Consider the following 22,161-nt stretch of genomic DNA (forward strand, 5'->3'; position numbering starts at 1 on the left):
AAGACAGACTGCAAATGGATATCCTTCTCTTTTTTATTCCTATTTGTCTTTGTCAGTTGTATTTGGTAATAGTGTTTCTTAGGTTAAACTAAAGTGATGGATGAAGTTGTCATCAAGAAATCTAAAGGAATACCTTCCAGTGTTGAGGGCTCGGGTACATTCTTAGCCATCAGGGATCAGAATATACAGGAGGGAGCCCTGGCTCAAGTCCCTGTGTGACTCTTCTTTAGCCTCTCCGGGCCTGGGTTTCCTCTCCTAGCGAATGGTGAGGGAGGAACCTACCTTATAAGGAGCGCAGGATTCAACAGCCAATAAGGAGAAAGCACCTGCTCCAGTCCACATGGAGCAGGTCTTTGTCACAGCGCGTGGCGTTTACTAGCGTCTCTAGTAGCTTGTTCTAAATCCTTTTTACAGATAACAGAAGTAAGTACCTCTAAGGGGAACGACCATCTAAGTTGTTCCAAATCCCTAAGTTAAAAAAATTTTTTTCAGATGGCTTTTAAAAATGTGTTTGTGCACATGTGCCCACACATTCATGTAGTGGCATTAGCTACTTTTCTGACACTTGTAAAAAAAGATTAATTTTTAAAACTGTTAGTAACATACCTGTGAAATATTATAATTCAGCAAAATCAAAGATGTTAAAGTTGCCACTTAAAATGATTTCCAGATTTTTTATATTTTTATGTTTTCTGCTCATTTAAACATACCTTGTTTGCTTATATGTTAATATACAGTCTTAACTAGTATTTTTTTCCCTCCTGGTGTTCTACTTCGGGCCACCTCAAAATAGCTAATTTGACCAACCAACATAAAAATTATATGATGTTTTATCATTTTCTTTACAACCTGTGGTTAAGAAGATAGCGGTAGTCTTGGAGATAATTCTTTCGTAGGAAAACTAAGCTAACTGTGTAACACTCTAACTGAATGTAGTGCCTGGAGGATTTGGTTCATACAATCCACAGATAGAACAGTTTTCCTTTCCTTGATTGTCTGAATTCCTCTGCCAGTAACAACCAACCTGTGTCTTGTTAATAGCCAAAGAAAGATCTGCATTTTCTGATGGAGTGTAATCATGAATACAAAGGTTTCCTGGGCTGCTTCCCTGACATTATTGGCGCTCACAAGGTAACTTGATATAGACGTTTACAGACGACAGCACGGCCACCCACACAGGCCTCACGTCTCATCACACTCCTGAGTCAAGGGAGGCTTTCTGGAACCAGCTGGAAATGCTTGCACTGTTTAAATAGCAAGGTCCCATCACACGTTTGGACATAGAGTTTTTAGTTTCTTGTATTATGTAAGATTATTTTGAAGGAACTAAAAATATGTAAAGTATTTATGCATGTAGTTAAGTCAGGTATTCAACAAAATAATCATGGTGTTCAGAATTCAAGACAGTAATAGGAATAATCTGTCCCTTATCAGTGAGATCCTGTCAGCTGCTGGGTGCAAGTCCCCGAAGAGCCTGCCCTGTCAAGAGGAAATTAGGTTTCCTAAGTAAAATCAAAATGTCGGTGTTGATTTAATATGGTTATCTATAGTAATAACAAGGAAATGATATAATTTCCATCAAAAAGGTATTTTGTAAACCAAATAAGAAATTGATTTAGGGTGTCCTCACATTTTGATTCTGATTAATTTTTTCTGTTTCAAAATCTGTTACCTCAGAATTATAGATATTTTATCAACCATAGTTTGTTGTGGTATACTTGGATTTATTCGCAAACTCTCCACAAAGGGCTAGTCTGTGATCCTGATGATCCTGGCATGTGTCCATTGCAGCATTTGGCTTTGCAGTTAAAATATCATGAAGAGGTAGCATAGGTAGATAAGAGGCTTCGTACAGCTTCAGACAACGTAATACAAAACTCAGAACATTTTCTTTATCCATTCATCTATTGATGGACAACTAGGTTGTTTCCACATCTTGGCTCTTGTAAATTATGCCACAGTGACCATGGGAGTGCAGTATCTCTTTGAGATAGTGATTTCATTTCCTTCAGCTATATACCCAGAAATGGAATTTCTGGGAGAGTAGACCTTAAGAGTCTCATCATAAGAAAAAAAATTTGTAACTATGTGAGGATGACAGATGTTATCTAGACTTACTGTGGTGACCATTTCACAATAGGTACATATATCAAATCATTATGTTGCACACCTTAAGTTAATACAGTGTTATATGTCATTATATCTCAGCAAAACTGGAAAAACTAAAATTAGTGAAGTTAAAATCTCTGTAAATAGGAACCTCAGAATTGTTACTTTGTTGTAGGGATTCACGCAGAGTTAGAGTTCTAGGCGTAGAGCCTCACGTATGCCTGAGTGTGCCAGCTTCTTTTCCACACAGCTCCAGATAATGAGCACCATGTCGATGCTGGAGCGTGAAACGTTGGGCAGCTTTTACAGCTAATTCCATCTAAGTGTTCATTTAAATTGATTCAGTGCTTCTTATAGAAATCACAGAAGAGCTCAAGCCTTACGCTCTGCACGCCTCAGCACCGGCCTGAGATCCCCTCGCTCTAGTACAGAAGAGATGGGGGGCTGTGTGTGCCAGGCCACCCCTTATCAGATGTCTCTGTAAACCCACCGCGTCTGTTTTCCTATTGTGAGCTACGCTCATCCTGGCAGTGGCTTACAACTATCACAGAAATAGAATGTGGTTCAGTTTTCTGTTCTGTCGTAGAATAAAAATGTAAGTTTTTGCATAATTACATTTTTCAAGAATAGTAACCTTTTTGCTTCCAAGTGACATAAAGAAAATGACATTTAGATGCTTTCCCTATGTTCTTATTTTGTAGCAACATTTTCCTATTCAATAGCAGGCCAATTATAAAAGATGTTGCATTGTTATATTGTAAACTGATAGCTCATCCTTTTAGCTTTGTTTTACTGATTCCATTTCATTTTTATATTTCACAGGGAGCAATAGAAAAAGTGAAAGAAAGTGATAAACTGGTTGCAACTAGTAAAATCACCCCACAGGACAAACAGAACATGGTGAAACGTGTCGGCACAATGTCTTATGCATTACAAGGTAAGACAAAAGGTTCATGCGGAGCCAGTGGACATCATTTTCCCCAGGGCAGTTGCTATTTTCCTTGCTGGAGAGAAATCCAAATGTGACCAATAGTTAAATAAATAAGAGCTGATTTAAAATATCCTCATAAGCTTCTTGTTTGCAGGACTCTAGTGTTAATGAAAATCCGCAATATTTTACTCATTCACACATTAACCTGAATGACAACTTGATTAACTTTGCACATTTTTATTATTTCTTAGAAACATTGAAAGTTCCTTTTGAATTATTTGGAGATAGCATTTTGGCACAATGTGACTGTTAGGAAAAAGAAGATATCAATTTTTATATATTTGAGTGTTTTCCAACACATAGGAGCAGCAAATAGATTTTTACTGTTTTGGTGGACGGGTAGAATATTCATGGGCAAAGGAGAAAGGGGAAGGATATTCTAGTATGAACAAAAGCACAGAAAATAATGGTACAGGATTATGTCATTAGCCTTGGGGAATAAAACATAGCTGCAGGTTATTGGGGTGATCATGGAGGGCCTTGAAAGCCAGGCACAAGAGACTGGACTTGATGTGGGCATTGAGAAAGTCATCACAAGGTTTTGATGAGGAAAGAAAAAGGGACTGCTTAAAGGAGAAGGGTTTGCTGGTCACACGGGGTCGGTGCGAGGGGCGACGTGGGTCGGCCCGGCCCGGCCAGAAGACCCCGGCTTTGTGGTGTGAGGTATTGAGGGCCTGAGGAAGACGTGCAGTGGGGAGAGGACATTTGCAGGCCCGTCTGGGCAACAGCCTTCAGGACCAGGGCATTTGTCGGGGAAAGAGGAGACCGTGTGAGAGGGTTCCGGAACTAAGGCAGCTGGGGCAGAGTCGGGGAACCTGATGGCAGGTTTGGGTTTGGAAGGGTTTGGAATAGGGAATTTGGTATTGAACTTGCGTTGGAGGTTATCCAGATAGGTAAATGAGTAGCTTACCACTTCAGATAACAATGTGAAACAGCTTTTTTAGGCATCGATCTCACTCGTGGCTTTCTAGGCCAGAGTATAAGGGAAAAGGCAGGTGGAGGGGTGGCCAGGCGCTCTGGGAAGGGAGGCCTCTCCAGACTGGCTGGGGTCAGGGTGGTACTGAGAGACACGTTTCGATGTGGCGTTCATTTGCTGAATCGATACCTCCAGCAGGACGAGGAGCGGGTGTCAGGCCCCCTGGCCTGGTAGGAAGCGGGTTTCTAACAGCGCCCGCGCTCGTGGGTGGTGAAGCGCCAGCACCAGACTGGGCCCGCCCCACGTCTGCTCATCCACCCCGCCTGTCAGACCCTGAGAAGCGGCCTGGACAGTCTGTGCAGAAGGGACACGGCAGGTCCCCCGTAAACAGGCCTGAAGCTCTGAGCCGCAGTCGCCTGTCTGTGGAGGCTGCGCCGACGCGGTTCCCTGCTCTTACAGTCAGGAGAGTAGATCCCATTCGGGGGGTGATCTGTGCTGGGTTTCTTGGTGTTTAATGTGCAGATCAACAAAAGCCATCCACTATTGGAAAGTGGTGTTTGCTATTACCCGTTCAAATTGTTTTTCTAACCTCTTTATAATATTGAATTGGTTGGCAGTGAGTCGTAACCCAGCAGAGAGCTAGGTATTGTCGTTGGGCGTCTTGTTGGGGGACTGACTGACGTCTCGGTTTTGGTTGTAGCTGAGATGAATCACTTCCATAGTAACCGCATCTATGACTACAACAGCGTCATCCGCCTGTACCTGGAGCAGCAAGTGCAGTTCTACGAAACGGTAAGTTGCCTCCCCCCAGGCCGGCTGTGCACACACGAGGACAAGTTCATGGTCACGTACTTGGACCATATAAAGTTTATCCATTTGTATTTTTTAATCCTAAATTTTAAACCAAAAGAGGCTAACTGTTGAGCAGGGTTTATTTTAATCTTTTTAAATTGCATCTGCCTTTTTCTTTTGAATAACATTAGATAAAAAGGTTTCTCTTTTGAAGAAGGGGTACTGGATGCTGGCTGTGAGGCCTCAAGAAGCCCTATTGTGAGGTTCCTTCCCCTCCCTCACAGCCACCCTGTGCACAGGGAACACTGCTGAATGAGATGAGGTCACCCTGCCACCCATGCAGGCTCAGCTGGGGCAGGAGCCTGGCACCACACGGGACACCACAGGCGGTCTTTGTTTGCAAATGAGATTTCAGTGTACCAAAGGAATCGCAGGACGAAAATGCCAGAGAGACAGTGAAACCTTAAATATTTTCATTCCAAAAACTCAGACTTTTTTTTTTTTTTTTTACCTCTACGTAGTCATTTCTTTATTCAGTACAGTGCACAGAAAACAGCGCTCCAGTGTGTAAATGGAAACACAGACATCTGAAGACAGGTAACTTCAGAACCGACCAGGCGCTCGCTGCCATGTTTCTTACTAGTTCTTCAGTGTTCCCATGGTACCAACATGTCTGTTCAGGGATAACAGTAGGGAACCTCAAATTCACATCCATGCACATGTTGTCTTTGGGCTCGACACTGCCGAAATGTCTGTTTCTGACAGCAAATTCTTGAAAGGGAGCTGTGATTGATGTGTTTGATGCATATTGTGAATTGTGTGTTGGAAACGGTTTCGGAGACAAGTCTACAGAAAGAATTCAGGAACCAGCAGTTCCCCCTCGCAGGGTGCGGCTCCCGGGGTCGCTCCTGCACGCTTCTTCCTTCACTGGTGCCGCTTGATGGTCGCCTTTCACCAGGTGTTAGAAGAGATTACATGGACGCGGTTCCACGGTGTAGCGGTCAGCACGTCTGCTCTACACGCAGAACGTCCTGGGTTTGCGTCCCAGTGGAGCCACAGTCCATGGTCTACGGCCATGCCACCCTGAACAAGCCCGATGTCTGATCTTGGAAGCTAAGCGGGGTCGGGCCTGTTCAGTACTTGGATGGGAGACCACCTAGGAAGACTGGGTGCTGTAGGTGTAAAAAAATAATAATAATAAAATAGATTACATGTGTGAGAAGGTGATCGAAGAGCGGGTCTTGAAATACTGATGATGTCGATGTGTTAAATAATTCTCAAGCCCAAGATTTAACTATTAATGACATTGTAATTCAAAATAGGAAGCTATGTATTTAATCACTGATTTTGCAATACCTAACATAGTTTTATGAATAACCCTTAAATTATTAAAATACACATATTTGTTCATGGAGCTAACATTTGTTATTATATACTACGCATGTATTTTAAGTGCTTAGGATCCAAAGGTGACCAAGGCATGTCCTTGGAGAGACACAGGCTCATCACCATAACTGCAGAGCCACGGTAGCTTTATAATGAGGGCGCGCACTGTCCTCCTGACGCTGGAGCAGAGGGCGTGCTCGTCGACGGGTCTTAGGTGGTCACAGGTGTCGGAGAAGGCAGGCGGACCTGGGCAGGCACGCAGACCGAGCCTCCTGCCTCACTGGGGGAAAGCGGGCAGTCCAGAAACGCCGCTGTGGGAAGAAGCGGACACTTCCTGCAGGCCATGGCACCACCGTTGGCAACATGGGCCAGCCTTTAAGAAGGTCTTTTGGGCAGCAACGTGGAGGCTGGGCTGGTGCCAGAAGAGACTAGATGCGTGGACCCAAGTGTTTGAAATTGTGATGTTTAACTCATAAGAGATGAAAATTGTGATGTTTAACTCATAAGAGATGAAAATAACAGAATACTATGAAGTTGTAATAGGAGTGCTATCTCAATGTTTTTTGTTTTTTTTTCCCCACCAGATTGCAGAAAAGCTGAGGCAGGCCCTCGGCCGCTTCCCGGTTATGTAGAACAGAACGGAACATGAAGAAAACTCCGAAGTGCTTCTTTCTGACTCGGGGCAATGCGATTTAATTTCTCCCCCCTATCCAAAAGAGAAAGAAAGAAAGAGAACCAAAAAGAAATATGAGTTGCGAAAAACTGTGTTTAAATGCATCAGTTATATAGTCTTTCTACATCCATTATTTAAACCAATGGAAATTGTCTCTATTTTGGGAAAGTACTTAAAATTATCAGAATTTTGAGTGGAAAATTAGAGGTTCCTCCCACTGATGTTTTATATTAAATTGTAATTTATAAGTCACCCACAATTTTCCAGTTCTTGCCCAGTGTCAGATAATTACTAATTGCTTTCTTAAAAATATGAACTATGCCAGAATAAAAAATATATGTTTGTATATTTTTATAATTCCTTTCAAGCCTTTGAGATTCCTGTCTGTTTAGGAAAATCTACCTGCCTTTCACTGACATATTTATGACTCAAGTGCTTACGTTTTCAGGAGAGGAAGCAAAGAGGCACCCTCATGTGCCTGTCATTGGGCCTCACAGGCCTCACATGTCCGAGGACGCCGCTTGGCAAAAGCTGATGATCAGGTTCCCCTGCTCCCTCCCTCCACCCCCACCCCACCCCGAAGTCTTCCACGAGGAGCGCTCTCTGTCCTCGCACGTCTTTCCTAAGCATGGCACGCTGTGTGCTAAAAAGAATAAAGTTGGGGACATTTGTTTCAAATGCTCTGTCTCTGTCTCCGGGGATGGAGCGTGCTGACATCAGTGCTCAGGAGAGAGCGCCCTGGGGACAGACAGGCCCCTCCAGAGCTCGCCACCCGTTTTCAGTTCTGATTGTAGACGAGTGGGCCACTCGGTATTATCCGAAAAGACGAAACACGGTTTCATGAACCTCTCCCACCCCACCTGGTGGAAGAGCCTAGGGACCCACCAGGGTGGCAGCCTGAATGACATGCGGTAAGCCCCAGAGCCGTCGTGTTTAACTACAGCAGGATGGTCTTCCTGACTGGAACCTAAACTTCAGACAGACCTTTCCTGGTCACTAGCTGTTGGAACTTTCCTGATCACTAGTACTTCAGTTCATGGCGTAAAGCAGAGCGGAATCTGCAGAGCCGCAGCTTTAAGTCTGAACACTCGCAGACACACTGTCCTCCCGCGGACGAGTGTTTCCGCCTTCCTCAGTGGCCTTACTGCGTCATCTTCACTGCTTTTGTTTTTTGGACCTGATAATTATATTATAGAAAACGGGAAGTTTGGGCCAGCACAAATGAAGTGAAGCCAAAAAATAAGTAGAAGAGGAAATCAGATGAGCACGAATATGAGAACGTCTCGTTCTTTAATATCACGGGTTCTTGTTAATGTTTTTTAAGTAATTTTCCCTACTCGATTTTTCTTTTATAAAATCTCATAGAACAGTGTTTATGATACAGCCATTTAATATATGTACAAATTGTAAAGAATATGTATAAATATTTTACACAAATGTAAGCATGTAGAAGCCAACATATAATTGTTTTAAAAAACTGTACAGTAAATTCTCAAAGCACTTTTTCAAAACACATTTTGATGTTTCTGTGTGATTTTTTTTTTCCTTTTTTCTTTTTTTTTTGATAATTGCTTCTTGTTGCCAGCTACTGAAAACAGTCCCCTTGGTGCCATAGCACAGGTTGGGAGAGAAGGCAGGATAGCTGAGTGGGGACCGTGGGCGTTGTGGCCACTTCTTCCTATAACCTTCCTGAGCTTCCGGGGCCTGCTTGGGCTGGGGCACACAATTACCGTCCCATCCGATGATGGAGCACTGCCCTGCACGCCCAGCTGCGTGGCTCGGGTCAGGTAACGCCCGTCATGACGGACAGCTCAGGTCGCACTTGGTGACCGGTGGTTAAGCATCAGTCTCTGCTGAGGCCCAGCAGCAGAGCCGTGCAGAGGACGGCAGGGCTCTGCCCCCCGGTCCTGAAGGCCTGCTCTGAGGTTCCCCCACGCAGCCTGCCAAAGGCTCCAGCTGGCATCCTGGTCTGCCGCCGCCTCACGCACATTGGAGCTGCGGTCAGCAGGGGGCAGCACGCACGGCAGCCCGGGCTTGTTGCTCCTTATGGCCCAGCGAACCATCGCACCCAGTGTCTGCCTCTCAGATGTTCCGCTCTCACTGGTCTGAGGAAGGGGCCGGGAAGATGAACGAAGTCTAAGAAGATGACCTGGGAAGCCTCACAGCCGGCTGTGAGCCGGGGAAAGTAAAGTGACTCTGGAAGACGGTGGCCGTTATCCACTGGGTGTCGCTCTTTGGAATACTGTCCTCCGAGTGGCAGAACTTCAGTGACCTAGTGTATATGTCATTCTCTCCGGGTTCCAACACACCATGTGGTTCTTGTCTGTTGATGTCCTGAGTTGTAACCATTTGTCTCCACTGTTAGATATCGCAGAAGAGCTAGAATTATGGAATGATTAAGGATTTTTACAAATCTTGACGATGTAGAAATAGCGGCTAAGTATTCGGAGAGATTAGCCTAGAGGGTGGCAGAGGAACTCAGGCCAAAACGCGGCACTTGGACCAGGCAGCAGGACACGGGCTGTTACGGTCGAGTTTCTCCACTTGTTCTTTGGGGGTATGGTTAGGAGTGATACTTATTGTAAAAGTATATTTTCCTGAGTTTTTAACAAAATGAACTTATAATGCAAAATCATTTACTCTGTTAGAATGATTAGTTCCCCAAGCCATCCGTTCAGTGGACAGTTGTTAGGTTCCCTCTGCACGTACGAACCTCAGTCCGTGCCGTTCAGTCCTCCCCGTGACGGAGGACTCACCAACAGTTCGAGGACGACCTTCCAGTGAAGAAACCATGGGTCGTATGAAGAGATGTGAATTGTGAGTTGGAGTTCTGGGCTGCGGTTGCAAGGCTGTCACCTTGAACAAGTCACGTAAGCTCTCCTGACCTCAGTCCCTCATCCACAGAGTACCAGGACGAGAACAGAACAGATGTGTCCTTGAGCTCGTTCCAGCCCTGGGACCCTTACAGGAACAGAAGAGCAGGGCTGGGGCTCAGGCCCATGGACACCTGGTTTCCTTCAGGGGGCTCCCCCTCTCTGATACAGCCACTCCTGGCGCTGCGTCCCACGTGACCCCTAGAGGACATAGTCCCAGTGAGTTTAAGGACAGGGCAGGGCGTGCCCCAAAACTTTCTATTTTGATCACTCGTCAGCCCTGCCAATTCAGAAGTAGGACCTGGCCCCCATATCACCCAGCTGCTCGAAGGACATCTCCCCCGGCAGGCCATACAGGTAGCTTAGGAGCACCTGCGACCCAGGGCAAATGGGACAGACACCCCCCTTTTCCGCCATAACCTTGTTGATTGGAAGGTGACCAATAAACACGAACTGACTCCCTCGGCAGTTTGTGAGGCGAGGTGCGGCTGCCAGCTCTCCTGCAGTAATCCTCGTCGCTTCACAGTGGGGAAATGAAGTCCACGAGTAGCACCGTCTGCTCCAGGCCTTGTAAATTCAAGCACTAGTATTTACGGATTTCTTTTACCTTCACAAAATGATGAGCCTCTGAAATAGCGAGGGACACCTGTGATCTTTGTCCTTCCCACCGTGGGCGTTAGTTGGGCTACAGGAAGGGAGAACGGTCCTCCGCAAGGTTTTTAAAAGTTAAACCACAAGCCCTTTGGCTTGCGAGATTCTGTCGCCTTCCCCGCTTCCTCAACAGCACGGTCTCAGAAAAATCCCCAAATCATCTAAGAGACTCTCTGAGCTTATTATTTGAACATTAAATCCATATCGTGTGATGTCCTGTGGCTGGAAAGTTAACCTAAAGCATGTGACAGACCCAGAGTGAGGCCCAGGGCCTCGTTCAAATCGAGTCTCTGTGCGATTCGATGGCGGCCGGGGGCTGCTCCGCTCCCTCTTCTGGGCCTGGGGGCACGCTTGCCCACTTCTCACTCCCGGTTTGCCCCATCCAGATTATTTTCCACATTGATGGCTTTCTGATCGGCACCTGTATATCTTTGGTGGTCAGATGTTAGCGGTTTTCTGTTTGGTTTCTTAGTCATCAGATGTAAGTAATTCTTGACTGAAGAAGTAAAAGGGCAGTTAATGGAAAGGTTAGGAATGGGGCGCATCCAGAACCACCTGCAGCATATTAGCTCTGTCCAGGTTACCTCGCTCACCGGTTCCTTCCCACACAGGTGAAGGAACCACCTCGGGTTAAATGCAGTTCACTCCTTCATGTAATAAATGTTGGCTACTGGGATTATCGGTTCATCTGGATCTCAAAGAATGCTATGCCTTAGCCTCAGAGGACGAGGGTCAGCTGAAGGGACAGCGAGCAGACCATCGAGCAAGAAAAGCAGGCTGGAGACAACTGAAGGCAGCACAGCAGGAGCCACAATGACCTGAGCGGGTTCCATCCAGGCTGACAGTCGGCCGTTTTCCAGGAATAATCAAAGCCGTGACTGGGTTTGCATGTTAATGGCTCCCTCTGGCTCCAGACGGGAGAATGGATCATGGCGGACGAGCTTAAGCCCCTTTCTGAAGGCCCTGCCATATTATGGTGCCCGTATTATGATGTCCTCACACCCTGGGTGGTGACTATGTGACCAATTTCCAGTCCTGTGTGCGTTTGGGGAATTGTCTGGCCTGTTGGTTTCTGGTGCTTGTGTCTCTACCGTCATGTGTCCTCACATAAAGACATGAAGCACTATCCAGCCAAAGTCTTGTCTTTCTAGGGGACTCTCCTGCAGATCTTCAGAACCAAACTAACTCCCCCTTCCCCCCTTTCCCACCACTCCCCGCCTTCCCTCTCTCCTTTCCCTTCCTGCTCCTCCACCCCCCCCCTTTGTCCCCTCCCTTCTCTCCTGCGCTTCAAATCCTAGCCACCTTACTCTCCCCGAGCTGATCTGTCTCCTTAACTCAGACCACGAAACTATTTGGTTTTCCACCTCCGTCTGGGCCTGGAATCTGCACTCACACAGTAATTGGGCCGTCATGGGGCTCCCCTCATTCCTCTCGGTGATCAAAGTCCTGCAGTGCCTGCTGTCGAATGTCTGAAACCATTTTCATATATATTCTCTCTCTACTTAAGGAGAGTAAACTGGCCTGTATCATCACGGCAGGAAGTGGACAGCCTATCAATTTTTTAAATCTAAGGTGGGGGTAGTTTTCACAGAAAACATCCGGGCACACATATTCTTCAAAGTTTAATTTTCAAGTATGTTCCAAGAGTCTCTGCAGCAGACATTGCAGCTTTTATCATTTGGTTCTCATTTCCTCTGGGCTCCGCGATGGACTGTGCTTTCCCATCTCCATAAAATTAGTCATCACCATGTGACATTCTTTGGCCAAAGAAAGGAGTTGGAGCAACGCGTGCACCTCCAGGGGGAAGCATGTGATTGCTGGCGCTCGCTCTCCAGCCCTTCCCCTACGGTGACAGTGGAGTCAGTGGTGACATAAAGGAGCTGAAGGGTTCAAGCAGCTGAGAACTGAGCCAACACACTGGGGAGAGACAGCCTGGAGAGCTCCTGGGACCACAGCAGATTATGCATGAGCAAGAAATAAATGCCTGCCACGCTGAGCCACTCAGATCTGGAGTTGTTCCTTAGGCAGCTCAAGCTGCACCAGCCTGTCCTGACTGCTGTAGTCCCCCTGGTGGCCGAGCCAGAGTCTGCGTTCACCCAGACCCCGAACAGGTGTCTGAAAATATGCTGCCTTAGTGACGCAGGAGTATTTGAAAATGTACCATTTGGAAAACTATCAACCCACAAGAGGAAGCAAAACGAAACAAAAATTTATAAAAGCAAACCATTTTTGTGAGACTGAATTCTTTTGTTGATGTGTTGAAATCACTTCCAGATGGATCAATCCATTGCAATTCAGAAGGGTTTATTCCTCCCTCCCACACGTCTTAACGGAACGGAAAACAAATTAGCATGAATGGCAGGCACTACCTACACCAGGAGAACCCGCCCTGGTGAGTTAAAAAGGTCCTTTGAGGAGCCCTCAGTTCTTGATCCCCGTCTTTTGCATGCTGTTAGCTCTGCATTTCCTGGTGCCCTCCACATTTCTTTGTAGTTAAGATTAATTTCCAACCACCCCTAGAGGTACTTTTGTTAGCAGCTTCTTCTAACTTGCTTCTGAAATGGGAATTCTTGGCCTGTGGCCCATGTAGTACTTGGGTGTGTGTATCAATGAATCCCATGTGGTCATAGGCAAGTAATTCTTTTGCCTATTTTTACTTTTTTTTTTCCCCTGGGGAAGGTGTATCTTTCATCAGATTTTTAAAGGTATAGGTGACTCATTAAAGGGTCACTCTTAGACGTCAATATCCTCACCTAACCAGACTTTTGTTAACTGCATCCTGTTCTTTTTCTTGTAATTGCTTCTCCTTCTCTCTCCTTTAATAACGCAGGAGCTAAAGGGATGTCCCGGACGGGGAGAGATGAGTCATTGCACAAGTGGATGGGAAGTCGTTTCCAGTGAGTCCTCGAGGCTTCCAGCTGATGCCCCAGGCGGGCTGTCTGAGCGACACGGTATTTTAATACGTGCCATCACTGTGAAAAGCACCCAAGAGCTCTTTATGCTCAGAATGGCTGTGCTGAGTGCGGCAGAGGGAAGATCTCTCACCTTTTGGCCAAAGGAAGGAGAAACGGGAAGGGATGAGCCGTGAGGGGAAAGGCAAGCAAGCCCTTCCTCCGAGAGGTGTGTTTCCCTTCAGAGCCGACCGTCCTGTGTGGCTCCGTGTGGGGTTTGACGTTTTTGTATGAAGGGTTTTGGAAAGAACGGGAAAAGTTGTGGCAGAGAACCAAACGAGAAGGCAGAGAAAGTTGTACATATCCTCACCACTTCCTGAAGATCTTGGCCCTAACGGGCAGAGAAAGCTTATTCAACTAATTATGAGCAAAGCTTCCGGATGTGAAGAGCACGAAAACACCTGGCTGTCTAGTCCCTATTACTGTCTAGATAGATACGTGCAGGCACCGGTGGTATGGGCGTGGAAGGCGGGAAGGAGTTCAAGGCTGAAAACAGCTCAGTCACCAGAGACACTCAGCTCACTCCGGGAGACCTAGCTGGAGCCAGGCATGGAGTCATTGCAGATTTTTAAAATCTAATACGTTTGAAAACAAACTATAAGGTATTTTTGTAGTGCCAAAGCCATGTCCTCGTTGAGAATCAACGCCTCTTTCAACGAGGGGTCCTTTCGGAAGCTGTAAAGGGACTCAGAAGTGACAAGGACAAGCTAAGTGACCTGGGATAACAGGTCCTTTTTGATTTTTATTGTGCTCGGTAAACTCTGGGACATCCTCTTTCAGTTACCATTTTTGGTACATCTTAGCTGGATTTATGTTCGATCTTGAGGTTAAAACAGACACAGAGCTGGATCCGCAAAAACGCTGTAATATTTTTTCAGCCGCTGTCAGCTTTTTATTTCCCACCCCTTTTCGTCCATACTCCCTGAGAAATATGTCCATGGGGACAGTGACAAGTGGTCTCATTTCCAGAGCTGTGCCGAAAATACTAACGATCTGTGCCTGAGTCAACGGCACATGAGGGAACCTGAATCCGTTAGCTACGTGGTGCAAAAATAAGTTCTCCCAGATAGAATAAAACACGAAACCAGAGCAGAGCGTACCCAGCAGACAAACACGGGGCGAGGCGCTGGGACCGCTGTCTAATAGCACGTCCGGTTCGGGCTCTGGTGTTCTCGTGAGCAAATCAGAAATCGTTCCTGTCCTCCCATGCCGCCAGGTTCGCCTTCAGAGGAAGTACATGAAACGTGGGAAAAATTAATTGATAACCGTTGCCAAGGCAGCATCGAGTCCTGTGCCCAAAGAACAACAGTGATGACCAGATGCTGGCTGCGAAAAGACAGGGCAGACACTGCCCGCCATCCAGCCCCAAACCCGTTAGTCCCCAACCGCTTTCTCAAGTGTCCGTCTCAAATGAAGAGACGGGGAAAGTGGGTGGACGGTGGCCAGGAGGCGCCGCTGTTTCTGCGACGGGTGACGCCAGAGAACTAGAACGGCACTCGCTCGCTTTCCTCGCCACCGGGAGAGAAATGACCGCCCACCCTGCCGGGCGGCCCCGCTTCCCTGGGCTCCTGGCTGCGGACGACGGAGAATGCGGAGCCCGCCGCGTGGATTTTAACCTCGTTGATCTCATCCTCCAGCTCCTCCGGTGGCTGCGGCTGCTCAGTTTGTGTTACGTTACCGGTACCTTGTGCATCAGCGTTTCGATTCTAGAAATGAAATTTCGATTCTGGGAATGAAAGACAGTGGCATGTGTCATCCGCACGGCCGTTTGCCAGGGTCCCCAGGCGGGTGTTCACGCGCCTTGGTTCCCTCACTCGGCAAGGACTCATGGAATGCCAGGACTGGGTGTCCAACGGTCACGACGGACACGTGGCCCCGGCTTCCTGGAGCCAGTGGGACGGCGGGGGCACACGTGGTGGCGGCGAACACGTACGTGGTGCCGGGCGCCGCTCCATGCCCTTGACTTATCAACGAGCTTCCTTCTCACAGCTTGTCCGCATGAGACGTGAAGAATCCGAGGCACCGAGAAGTTAGGCAAATGGCTGGGGGTCGCCCAGTGTGGAAAGCGGAGCCGGGACTCAGGCCCAGGCCATCAGGTTCTGGAGTCCGGCGTTGATCTGCAAGATTCTGAGTGAAGGCGACCAAGGAAAGCACCGACGTGGGAAGGATTCAGAGGGGAGAGAACAGGGAAATGCGCATCCCTTTGCAGGGTCCTACGTAGGCTGGGGAAAGATTGCTGAGAGGGACCCAGCCAGTGGACAATGGCATTTTGAGTTGGGGCTTGACATACAGGCACGGGACTAAGCAAGGGGAGCATGCCTGGAACTCGGGGATGAGGAAGGAATGGAGGCCGGCGGGTGGGAGGACAGGGCAGCAAGAGCGGGGACCTCGCCCAAGTGCATCAGGGACGGGACTCGCCATGCGTGCTATACGGTGGGGAGAGGAAGCAGGGCAGGTACTGCCAGAGTCCAGTGGCGGGGTGGTCACAGTGGTCAAGAGGAGAGATGGGCCCAGGTGATGTTTACCTGTATTTGGTGTAGAATCGAGAGTCAGCTCCGCACAGATATTCCCAGCTTGCTTCTAACTCCCCTAAACAGTGCCGGAAACCCCCCCACAATCTGGCAGAACGGCTTCGTTTTAAGTTCGTAATCTCAGAAGGGCCACAGTGAGAGGGGGCGTGGGTGGAGGGGGGTCTCCTCTTTAGGGCGGGGTACACTAGAGCACACCTGTAACCTGACGGGAATGATCCAGGAGAGAGGAAGAGATGGGTGGGCATATGGGAAGGAACAAAGTCCTCGGGGAGGAAAGATGGGTGGGGTCCCAGCATGTGTGGAGGGAAGCGGGAACTGGTCCTCCATCACTGCCGGGAAGACGACGATGCGGGAGGTTCAGTGAAGGAAGATGAGGGCTCCTCTCTCTCAGGGAGGCGTAAGGCCAGGAAGGCTGCCGAGGGCGGGAATGTGTGATCAAGGAGCAGACGGCTGAAATAACTGTCTTAGAGAAAATGAGTTTAACCATGTAACTGTCTCAGGCAGCGAAGCTCTGAGATCATGAGGTTAAAAGTCACAGGCATCGTAGCACCCAACTGTGGTCCTGAAATTCCTTTTTCCACCAAAAAGAACCAGGGCTTCTTGGAGAAATGATTGGTTCCGGGTCTTAGGAGCAGAAAATGTACAAGATGGGGCTGGTACTGTCACACCAGAAGGCAAGGAACAGATCAAAGGCCACTGGAGTCATGTGAAGAAAACCAGGCGCCAACTCGAAGAGGTTCCCGCTGGCCAGAGAAGGTACATTTTGAGCACCAGAAAGGCTAGAATTACAGCGGACTGGACATCGAGTATGTGTACATCCAAATATGAGTTCACAAGGGGAAAAAAAAAGTAAAAACAAAAACAAAAACAAAAAACAACCCAACCCAAAAACTAATTGGTCCCCATTGGAGGACATCAATGGACAAATTCACTGAGTTCAAAATGAAGAGAATCCAATTCTACTTGTTTTGTTTATGTCACCGTTGGGAATTTTCTGTTTCTGGAAGAATTTTAGCTACAGATGAAGAAGGAATGATAGAACATAACAGTTTGGGGGAGGGTGACGGCACGGGTGAGCGATGGCTGCTACATCACAAGGAGGGACAATCAGACAAGTGCTTCCTGAGCATCCCCGACCCCCACGCAACAGAATCTGCCCGAGCTCCTGCACCCAGCCTCCGAGCTACAGATAATACAAAGGGCGAAGGAACACGCTAAGAGACACCACAAGGGGCACACTCAGCAAGTCCAGTCTGCAGGGGAGTGCCGGGCACACGACCTGGTTTTTACAATAAGCAAATCGCAAAGAGGAAAAGAAAAAAAGAAATGGGAAGAAAATCAATCTATTAACAGGGGCTTAAGAGACACATCGGTCACATTATGGAAGGACTACTTGTATGATTCCTACACACACGGTGGGAAGCAACTTATTTTATGAGACAATTGGAAAGATGAACTCTAACTGAACGTTTGGTAATATTAAATAATTACTGCTTAGAAAAATGACACCAATATGCAAGGTTATACGATTTCTCCAGTAGCATTAGGGACTCGGAGGGAAGGGAGAGAAAGGCCACGTGACAACGTCGTGGGAGGTCGCAGTCTGAGCAAACGAATGAACGAGTTCACCGATGAGCTGAGGATACTGGGTTTTTGCCTTCAATAGTCACCGTGTTAATATCTAATGAAATATCATGTGTAAAAAAGTACTCTGAAAAATGGTGAAATTAGGGCTAGAAATCTTTGAGAGCCAGCAGCGAGCACACACAGAGACGCAGTCAACACACCGTTTGCTGATGGGGCGACTTGCTTTGCCATCCTTATGGCGGTCATATTTTTCTCAGCCCTCAAAAGGGGCGTGTGAACGAAAGGGTGGTTTCTAATTTGTGGACGTATTTAGACGAGAACTCTTGTTAAAGTCATAATTAGTTGTACCTTTAAGGAATCCCTTTTAAGGAAACGACAAAGGTCCATGAAATTGAAGGAACCCCGAAAATCCTCCGCGTCATCACCTTCATCAGCACCACGTGCTCAGAGCCTGATTAGAGGGTTTTGTCCAGCATGTTCACTGCGTTGTCGGAAGTGGGGAAACTGGAACGCGGACCAACGCGATGGGGACAGGAGGCACGAGGTGTGGTCACAGGCTTTCACTGCGTTGTCGGAAGTGGAGAAACTGGAACGTGGACCAACAATGGTGACCGTGTAGTCAGCGATGGGGACAGGAGGCACGAGGTGTGGTCACAGGAACCTGGAGTGTCACCAGGAGACGCGAGGGCGTCATGGTTCAGAGTCAAGGTCTCAAGTTTATTGCAAGCTTTTAATAATCCAAAATCAATAACTAGATCCTCGGCCATACAGAGGGTCAAGCGAAAAACAAAAGAGTCTTAAAAAGAACTATCCCACCCCATCCATCCTCCAAAATCGCTCTTACCGGGGACAGCCGTGACGCCACACAGCCAGACCCAAAGGTCCTGTCTTCATCCTCCTGGCCCCATCTCAGCCTTCGCCATCATTGATGCCATCTGCTCCTTGAGACACTTCCTCTGCCTTAGACCCCCGGACACTGTTAACTGCCGGCTGAACTCCTACCCCATGGACCTCTCCTCTCCCCAGCGCACATGCGGTGGCCGGAGCACCCCCGGCTCAAGCCGCACTCCCCCCGTGCTGAGCAACACTCAGCCCTTGGTGAACCCAGGCAGGCCCTTGGCTTTAAACGATCGGGTTGCTGACCGCCTCCACGTTTACGTCTCTGCCCAGGGTGACTCTGCCAGGAGAGACGAGGGACAGCTGGTGCGAGGTGCTGCCTGGCGGGAGGTTACACGCTTCTCAGAGACAAAGACTGGTCCATGCAGTCAGGCCACCTCCGGGGCCGGCAGGGCTGCATCACAGTTCAGCTTCTTCATTCTCCCTCGGGCAGTGCTGGTCCCCACGAGTCCTCAGCTCCGGGTCTGTCACAGGGAACCAAGCCGAAAACCATGGGGAGGCCGACGGTGGCCAGCAGAGAGCGTCTCAATCCTGTCAACTCTACCTTCAGACCCTGGAGAGCTTCGGGACGGAGAGCCCACAGGATTGAGACATTTTCCTTCTTCCCTAAAGAAGAGCCAAACCGAAGATCCGCCGAGGCTGCCCGCTTCGGTGTCTGTTCTCTCTCGGGACCAGGGACCTGAACACCACAGCCGACGTTCTGGGCCCTTCCCGCTCTCTCGACTCCCACTTCTGCTCACCGGGAGCTCACCGCGGGCCAGGACCCAGGGGGTGGCACCTCCTCCCCTCTCCACCCTGCCCCGCCCTGTCCCCTTGGCCCCCTCCTCGCTGTCCCGCCCCCCTCGGAGGAGCGGGTCCTTCCAGCGTTTGGGGGCCTTCCTTTCTCACGTCTGCAGACAGCATCCTTCCCACGCAGCATCATCTTCGGCTCTCCTCCCCATCCTTCTGCTGCTCGCCCGCTGACACGTGCGGGCCTGGCCCGTCTTAGAAAGGCCGCGGCCGTCCCCTCTGCCTGCCATCGCGTGCAGTGTGTTTCTCCCAGCCAGGCTCCTGCAGCGCGCAGATGTCCGCGTCCCTCCCTTAATTCTTTGCAAGCTGACCTTTCCGCCCAGCCCTCTAACACCGCCGCCCGCTCCAAGGCCACCGCCACCTTCTCACCGACCCGCAGTTCTTTTCTGAGTCCTCATTCTTAGAGACCTTTCTGAGGTTTTCAAACCACTGACCACTCCCTGCTTCCAGAACATTCCACACCCAACACTTGGCTCCTCTGACCTCTCAGGCTACTTCTTTCCAGTCTTTTCCTCCCATCCCTCCCAGGCTCGGACACCGGCCGCCTCCTCTAGCCTGTCTCCACTCCCCAGCAGAGACCTGTTGCCCGCACAGCCTGCTCTTCGCTTCTGGCTTTTCCCACTGGGGGACCCTCCTCATCTGACACCCAGCATGACCCAAACCCTTCCCGCTTCCCCACCCCCGGCTCCTGTCTCTGCTCACACCAGCCTGCTCTCGAGGTCTCCTGTCTCTGTGGTGATGCCACCGCTGTCCCAGTCCCTAAACACCGAGCTCCTTTCTGGGTCCTCGCTGTCCATTTGGCCTCTCGTGGAATCAGGTGTCACGTTCAGCTTTTCACTAGTTGCCAAGCTCTGCACCGTTTCTCTCTCTGCTCTGAGGACTTCCCGGGCTCCTTGGCCCCCCGAGGCCTGCGTGATTCCCCACCCCACGGCCAAGTTGAATTTCCTGCAGTGGCCTCCTCCGGGGGCTGACGGAGCTGGCCTTCCCTTCCTCCCTCACCTCCTCCCTTCCAATCGTAGGCCTTCAGGAGCTCCACATCTGGGAGGCAGGGGGTGGCTGTCCCCAAACTGGTTCCACTCGGGAAGGTATCGGAGCTGACCATTTCTTGAACGTCTCAACATCAGTTACTTTACCTGCTAAACGTGCCAGTATCCAGTGATCCCTGGCCTATCAAGGTGGTGTGTCTGTAAGGTTGGCGCATCCTCTGCCATCCACGTTGACAGCCCCGCTTCAAACCAGAGGGCAGCTCCCCGAAAACCCAGCAGGATCTTGGCTCATTCAGCCCATTCTCAGAAACAGGGGAACAGCTGCTCTAGTTCACTGGGTCTAAGATGCACATCGTAACATTGCTGAGATCAGGGCATAGCTCACAATTAAATATTTTAATCGGCAGCAGTTTTTCTTCCTCAGTGGTGGATAAAATAGTGGTTCGTCTTACAATTGATTGTCTTGGATTCTATAAGCTGTAAAGCTTGAGTGCTGGTCTTGATTGTAGGAAAATTTCTAAAATATGCACAGCATGGCACTGCACAGAGCTTTAAATAATGCGATGTCAGGGAAGACAGGACAGAGGACAAAAGATATAATTAAAAAAGACTTGGTCCCCTTCCTAAGATCTTACACCTAATTTGAGAAACAAGAGAAAAGAAATACAAAAACATTTCTCAAGCAGCACAGGAGCAAGCGAGAGTCGAAGTCTACCTCTGTGAATCCGCGTCTATATAAACCCTGTTATCTGGAACCTCCGCATTCCGAGGAGCTTGGAGTCTGAAAGGGAAAGTGGGCCAAAGGGACACTGTTCTCATGAGCAAGTAACATCCTTGTGTGGACAGCTCATGAGCATCGTACCTGGGATACTTGGCACTTCTTAACTGGGTTTGTGAGCAAAGTGTCAGAAGACTCGAGAATGATTTGACTCTGTCTGTTGTTCACGTTTTTATCCTCTGAATCATCACCTGGGAGGTTGTCCACAGGGGATCGAATGTCTGGTCATTCCTGGCCATTCCTGAATGCCTGCAAGGGCGTCACCGAGTCCTGCTTGGCACTGGGGTCTCTGCTCCTTCTGGAACGTGCCCAAGGGACGAGTGGCTGGACCCATGGCTGTCTTCTCAGTGTGAGCAGAATCCGGGAGGAGAGGAACCAGGCTGGTTTGGGAGCCTGATGGAAGCACCCCCATGGAGGTCCCTGGGGGCTCTGCACACACAGCACTACGAGAGAAGAAATGTCCCAAACCACCGGAAGGGCCATTCCAGGGAAAGCCTCTCCCCACGCCCCTCCCCTGCAGGTGAGTCCTGCCAGCCGGGCGGAGGGGCCCTGCCTCCTTGTACTTAGCTGGGAGGTCATCCTGGGTGGGGCCACCTACCCCAGCGGATGCTGCACGGATGTGTGCCGGTGTTCACATGCGTGAGCACAAACTGGTTTGTCGTAGCATCTGCCCTTAAGTCCGGGACTTTACTCACCAGAGCAGGAGGAGGGTTTGCGAGTTGGAGGGCGAAGGGCACCGGCGGGGGGAGGGGAAGAGCCGCCCACGTCGCGCCCGCCCCCGCCAGCGCCTCACAGTTGCCCCTGCTCGTCGATTCCCAAGCTTCCAGCCCTTCGCTCCTCTGACCCCGGCCCCGTCCTGTGAGGGCGGTGGGGGTCGGGTGGACAGGTACGGCCGTGGGGAAAGCGGGCTCAGAGAAGTCAAGGTCACCTGGGAAACGGCAGCTCCAGAGAGATCTCAGCTCCCTCCGAGACAACACACCCTCGATCTCCGAAATTTCTGCCGGGTGTGGACAATGGACCGCGGTCCCCGCACGTATAAAAAGCTAGTAAAAGGCAACGTTTTTCGAACACTCGCTAAGCCCTTTCCGCGCGAATTGACTCGACCCTCCGCAGCCTCACGACGCAGGCCCCGTTACTACCCGCGCTTTACCTGCGAGGCCGCTGCGGCGGAGCCCAAGGGACCCGCCCGGGGACGCAGAAGTGGACGGAGAGGGAGGCGCAGCCCCGTGGGCGGGGCCGGGGACGGCGGCC

At 49.4% G+C, this 22,161-nt stretch overlaps 2 protein-coding genes, 1 long non-coding RNA gene and 1 pseudogene across 6 annotated transcripts in view; 3 read left to right on the forward strand and 1 right to left on the reverse strand.

The window, feature by feature from the left end:
- SNX9 (sorting nexin 9) overlaps positions 1-8,382 on the forward strand; it is a 53,178-nt gene extending 44,796 nt beyond the window's left edge. Inside the window, exons 14-17 of the mRNA XM_006915022.3 lie at positions 1,042-1,131; positions 2,932-3,046; positions 4,717-4,808; positions 6,779-8,382. Of these exons, the coding sequence (XP_006915084.1) occupies positions 1,042-1,131; positions 2,932-3,046; positions 4,717-4,808; positions 6,779-6,826 (345 nt within the window). The 3' untranslated portion in view covers positions 6,827-8,382. The remainder of the gene's footprint in view (positions 1-1,041; positions 1,132-2,931; positions 3,047-4,716; positions 4,809-6,778) is intronic.
- Positions 5,874-5,989, forward strand: LOC112482347 (annotated as a pseudogene).
- Positions 8,383-12,000: 3,618 nt separating the features above from the next.
- Positions 12,001-18,011, reverse strand: LOC107195876. 4 transcript variants are annotated; one of them, XR_003047265.1, is made up of 4 exons: positions 17,886-18,011; positions 16,069-16,616; positions 15,276-15,867; positions 12,001-15,048 (listed from the first exon to the last, which is right to left on the reverse strand). It is a non-coding gene; the product is annotated as an uncharacterized LOC107195876 (long non-coding RNA). The 4 variants fall into 4 exon arrangements; XR_003047266.1 differs by having other exon boundaries at positions 12,001-14,564; positions 14,959-15,048; positions 16,069-18,011; XR_001517182.2 differs by having other exon boundaries at positions 16,069-18,011.
- Positions 18,012-21,184: 3,173 nt separating this feature from the next.
- SYNJ2 (synaptojanin 2) overlaps positions 21,185-22,161 on the forward strand; it is a 114,855-nt gene continuing 113,878 nt past the window's right edge. Inside the window, exon 1 of the mRNA XM_025049053.1 lies at positions 21,185-21,430. Coding sequence (XP_024904821.1) covers positions 21,307-21,430 — 124 coding nt within the window. The 5' untranslated portion in view covers positions 21,185-21,306. The remainder of the gene's footprint in view (positions 21,431-22,161) is intronic.

Source organism: Pteropus alecto, unplaced genomic scaffold (assembly GCF_000325575.1).
Source record: "Pteropus alecto unplaced genomic scaffold, ASM32557v1 scaffold195, whole genome shotgun sequence".
In the NCBI taxonomy this organism is placed as follows: Eukaryota; Metazoa; Chordata; class Mammalia; order Chiroptera; family Pteropodidae; genus Pteropus; species Pteropus alecto.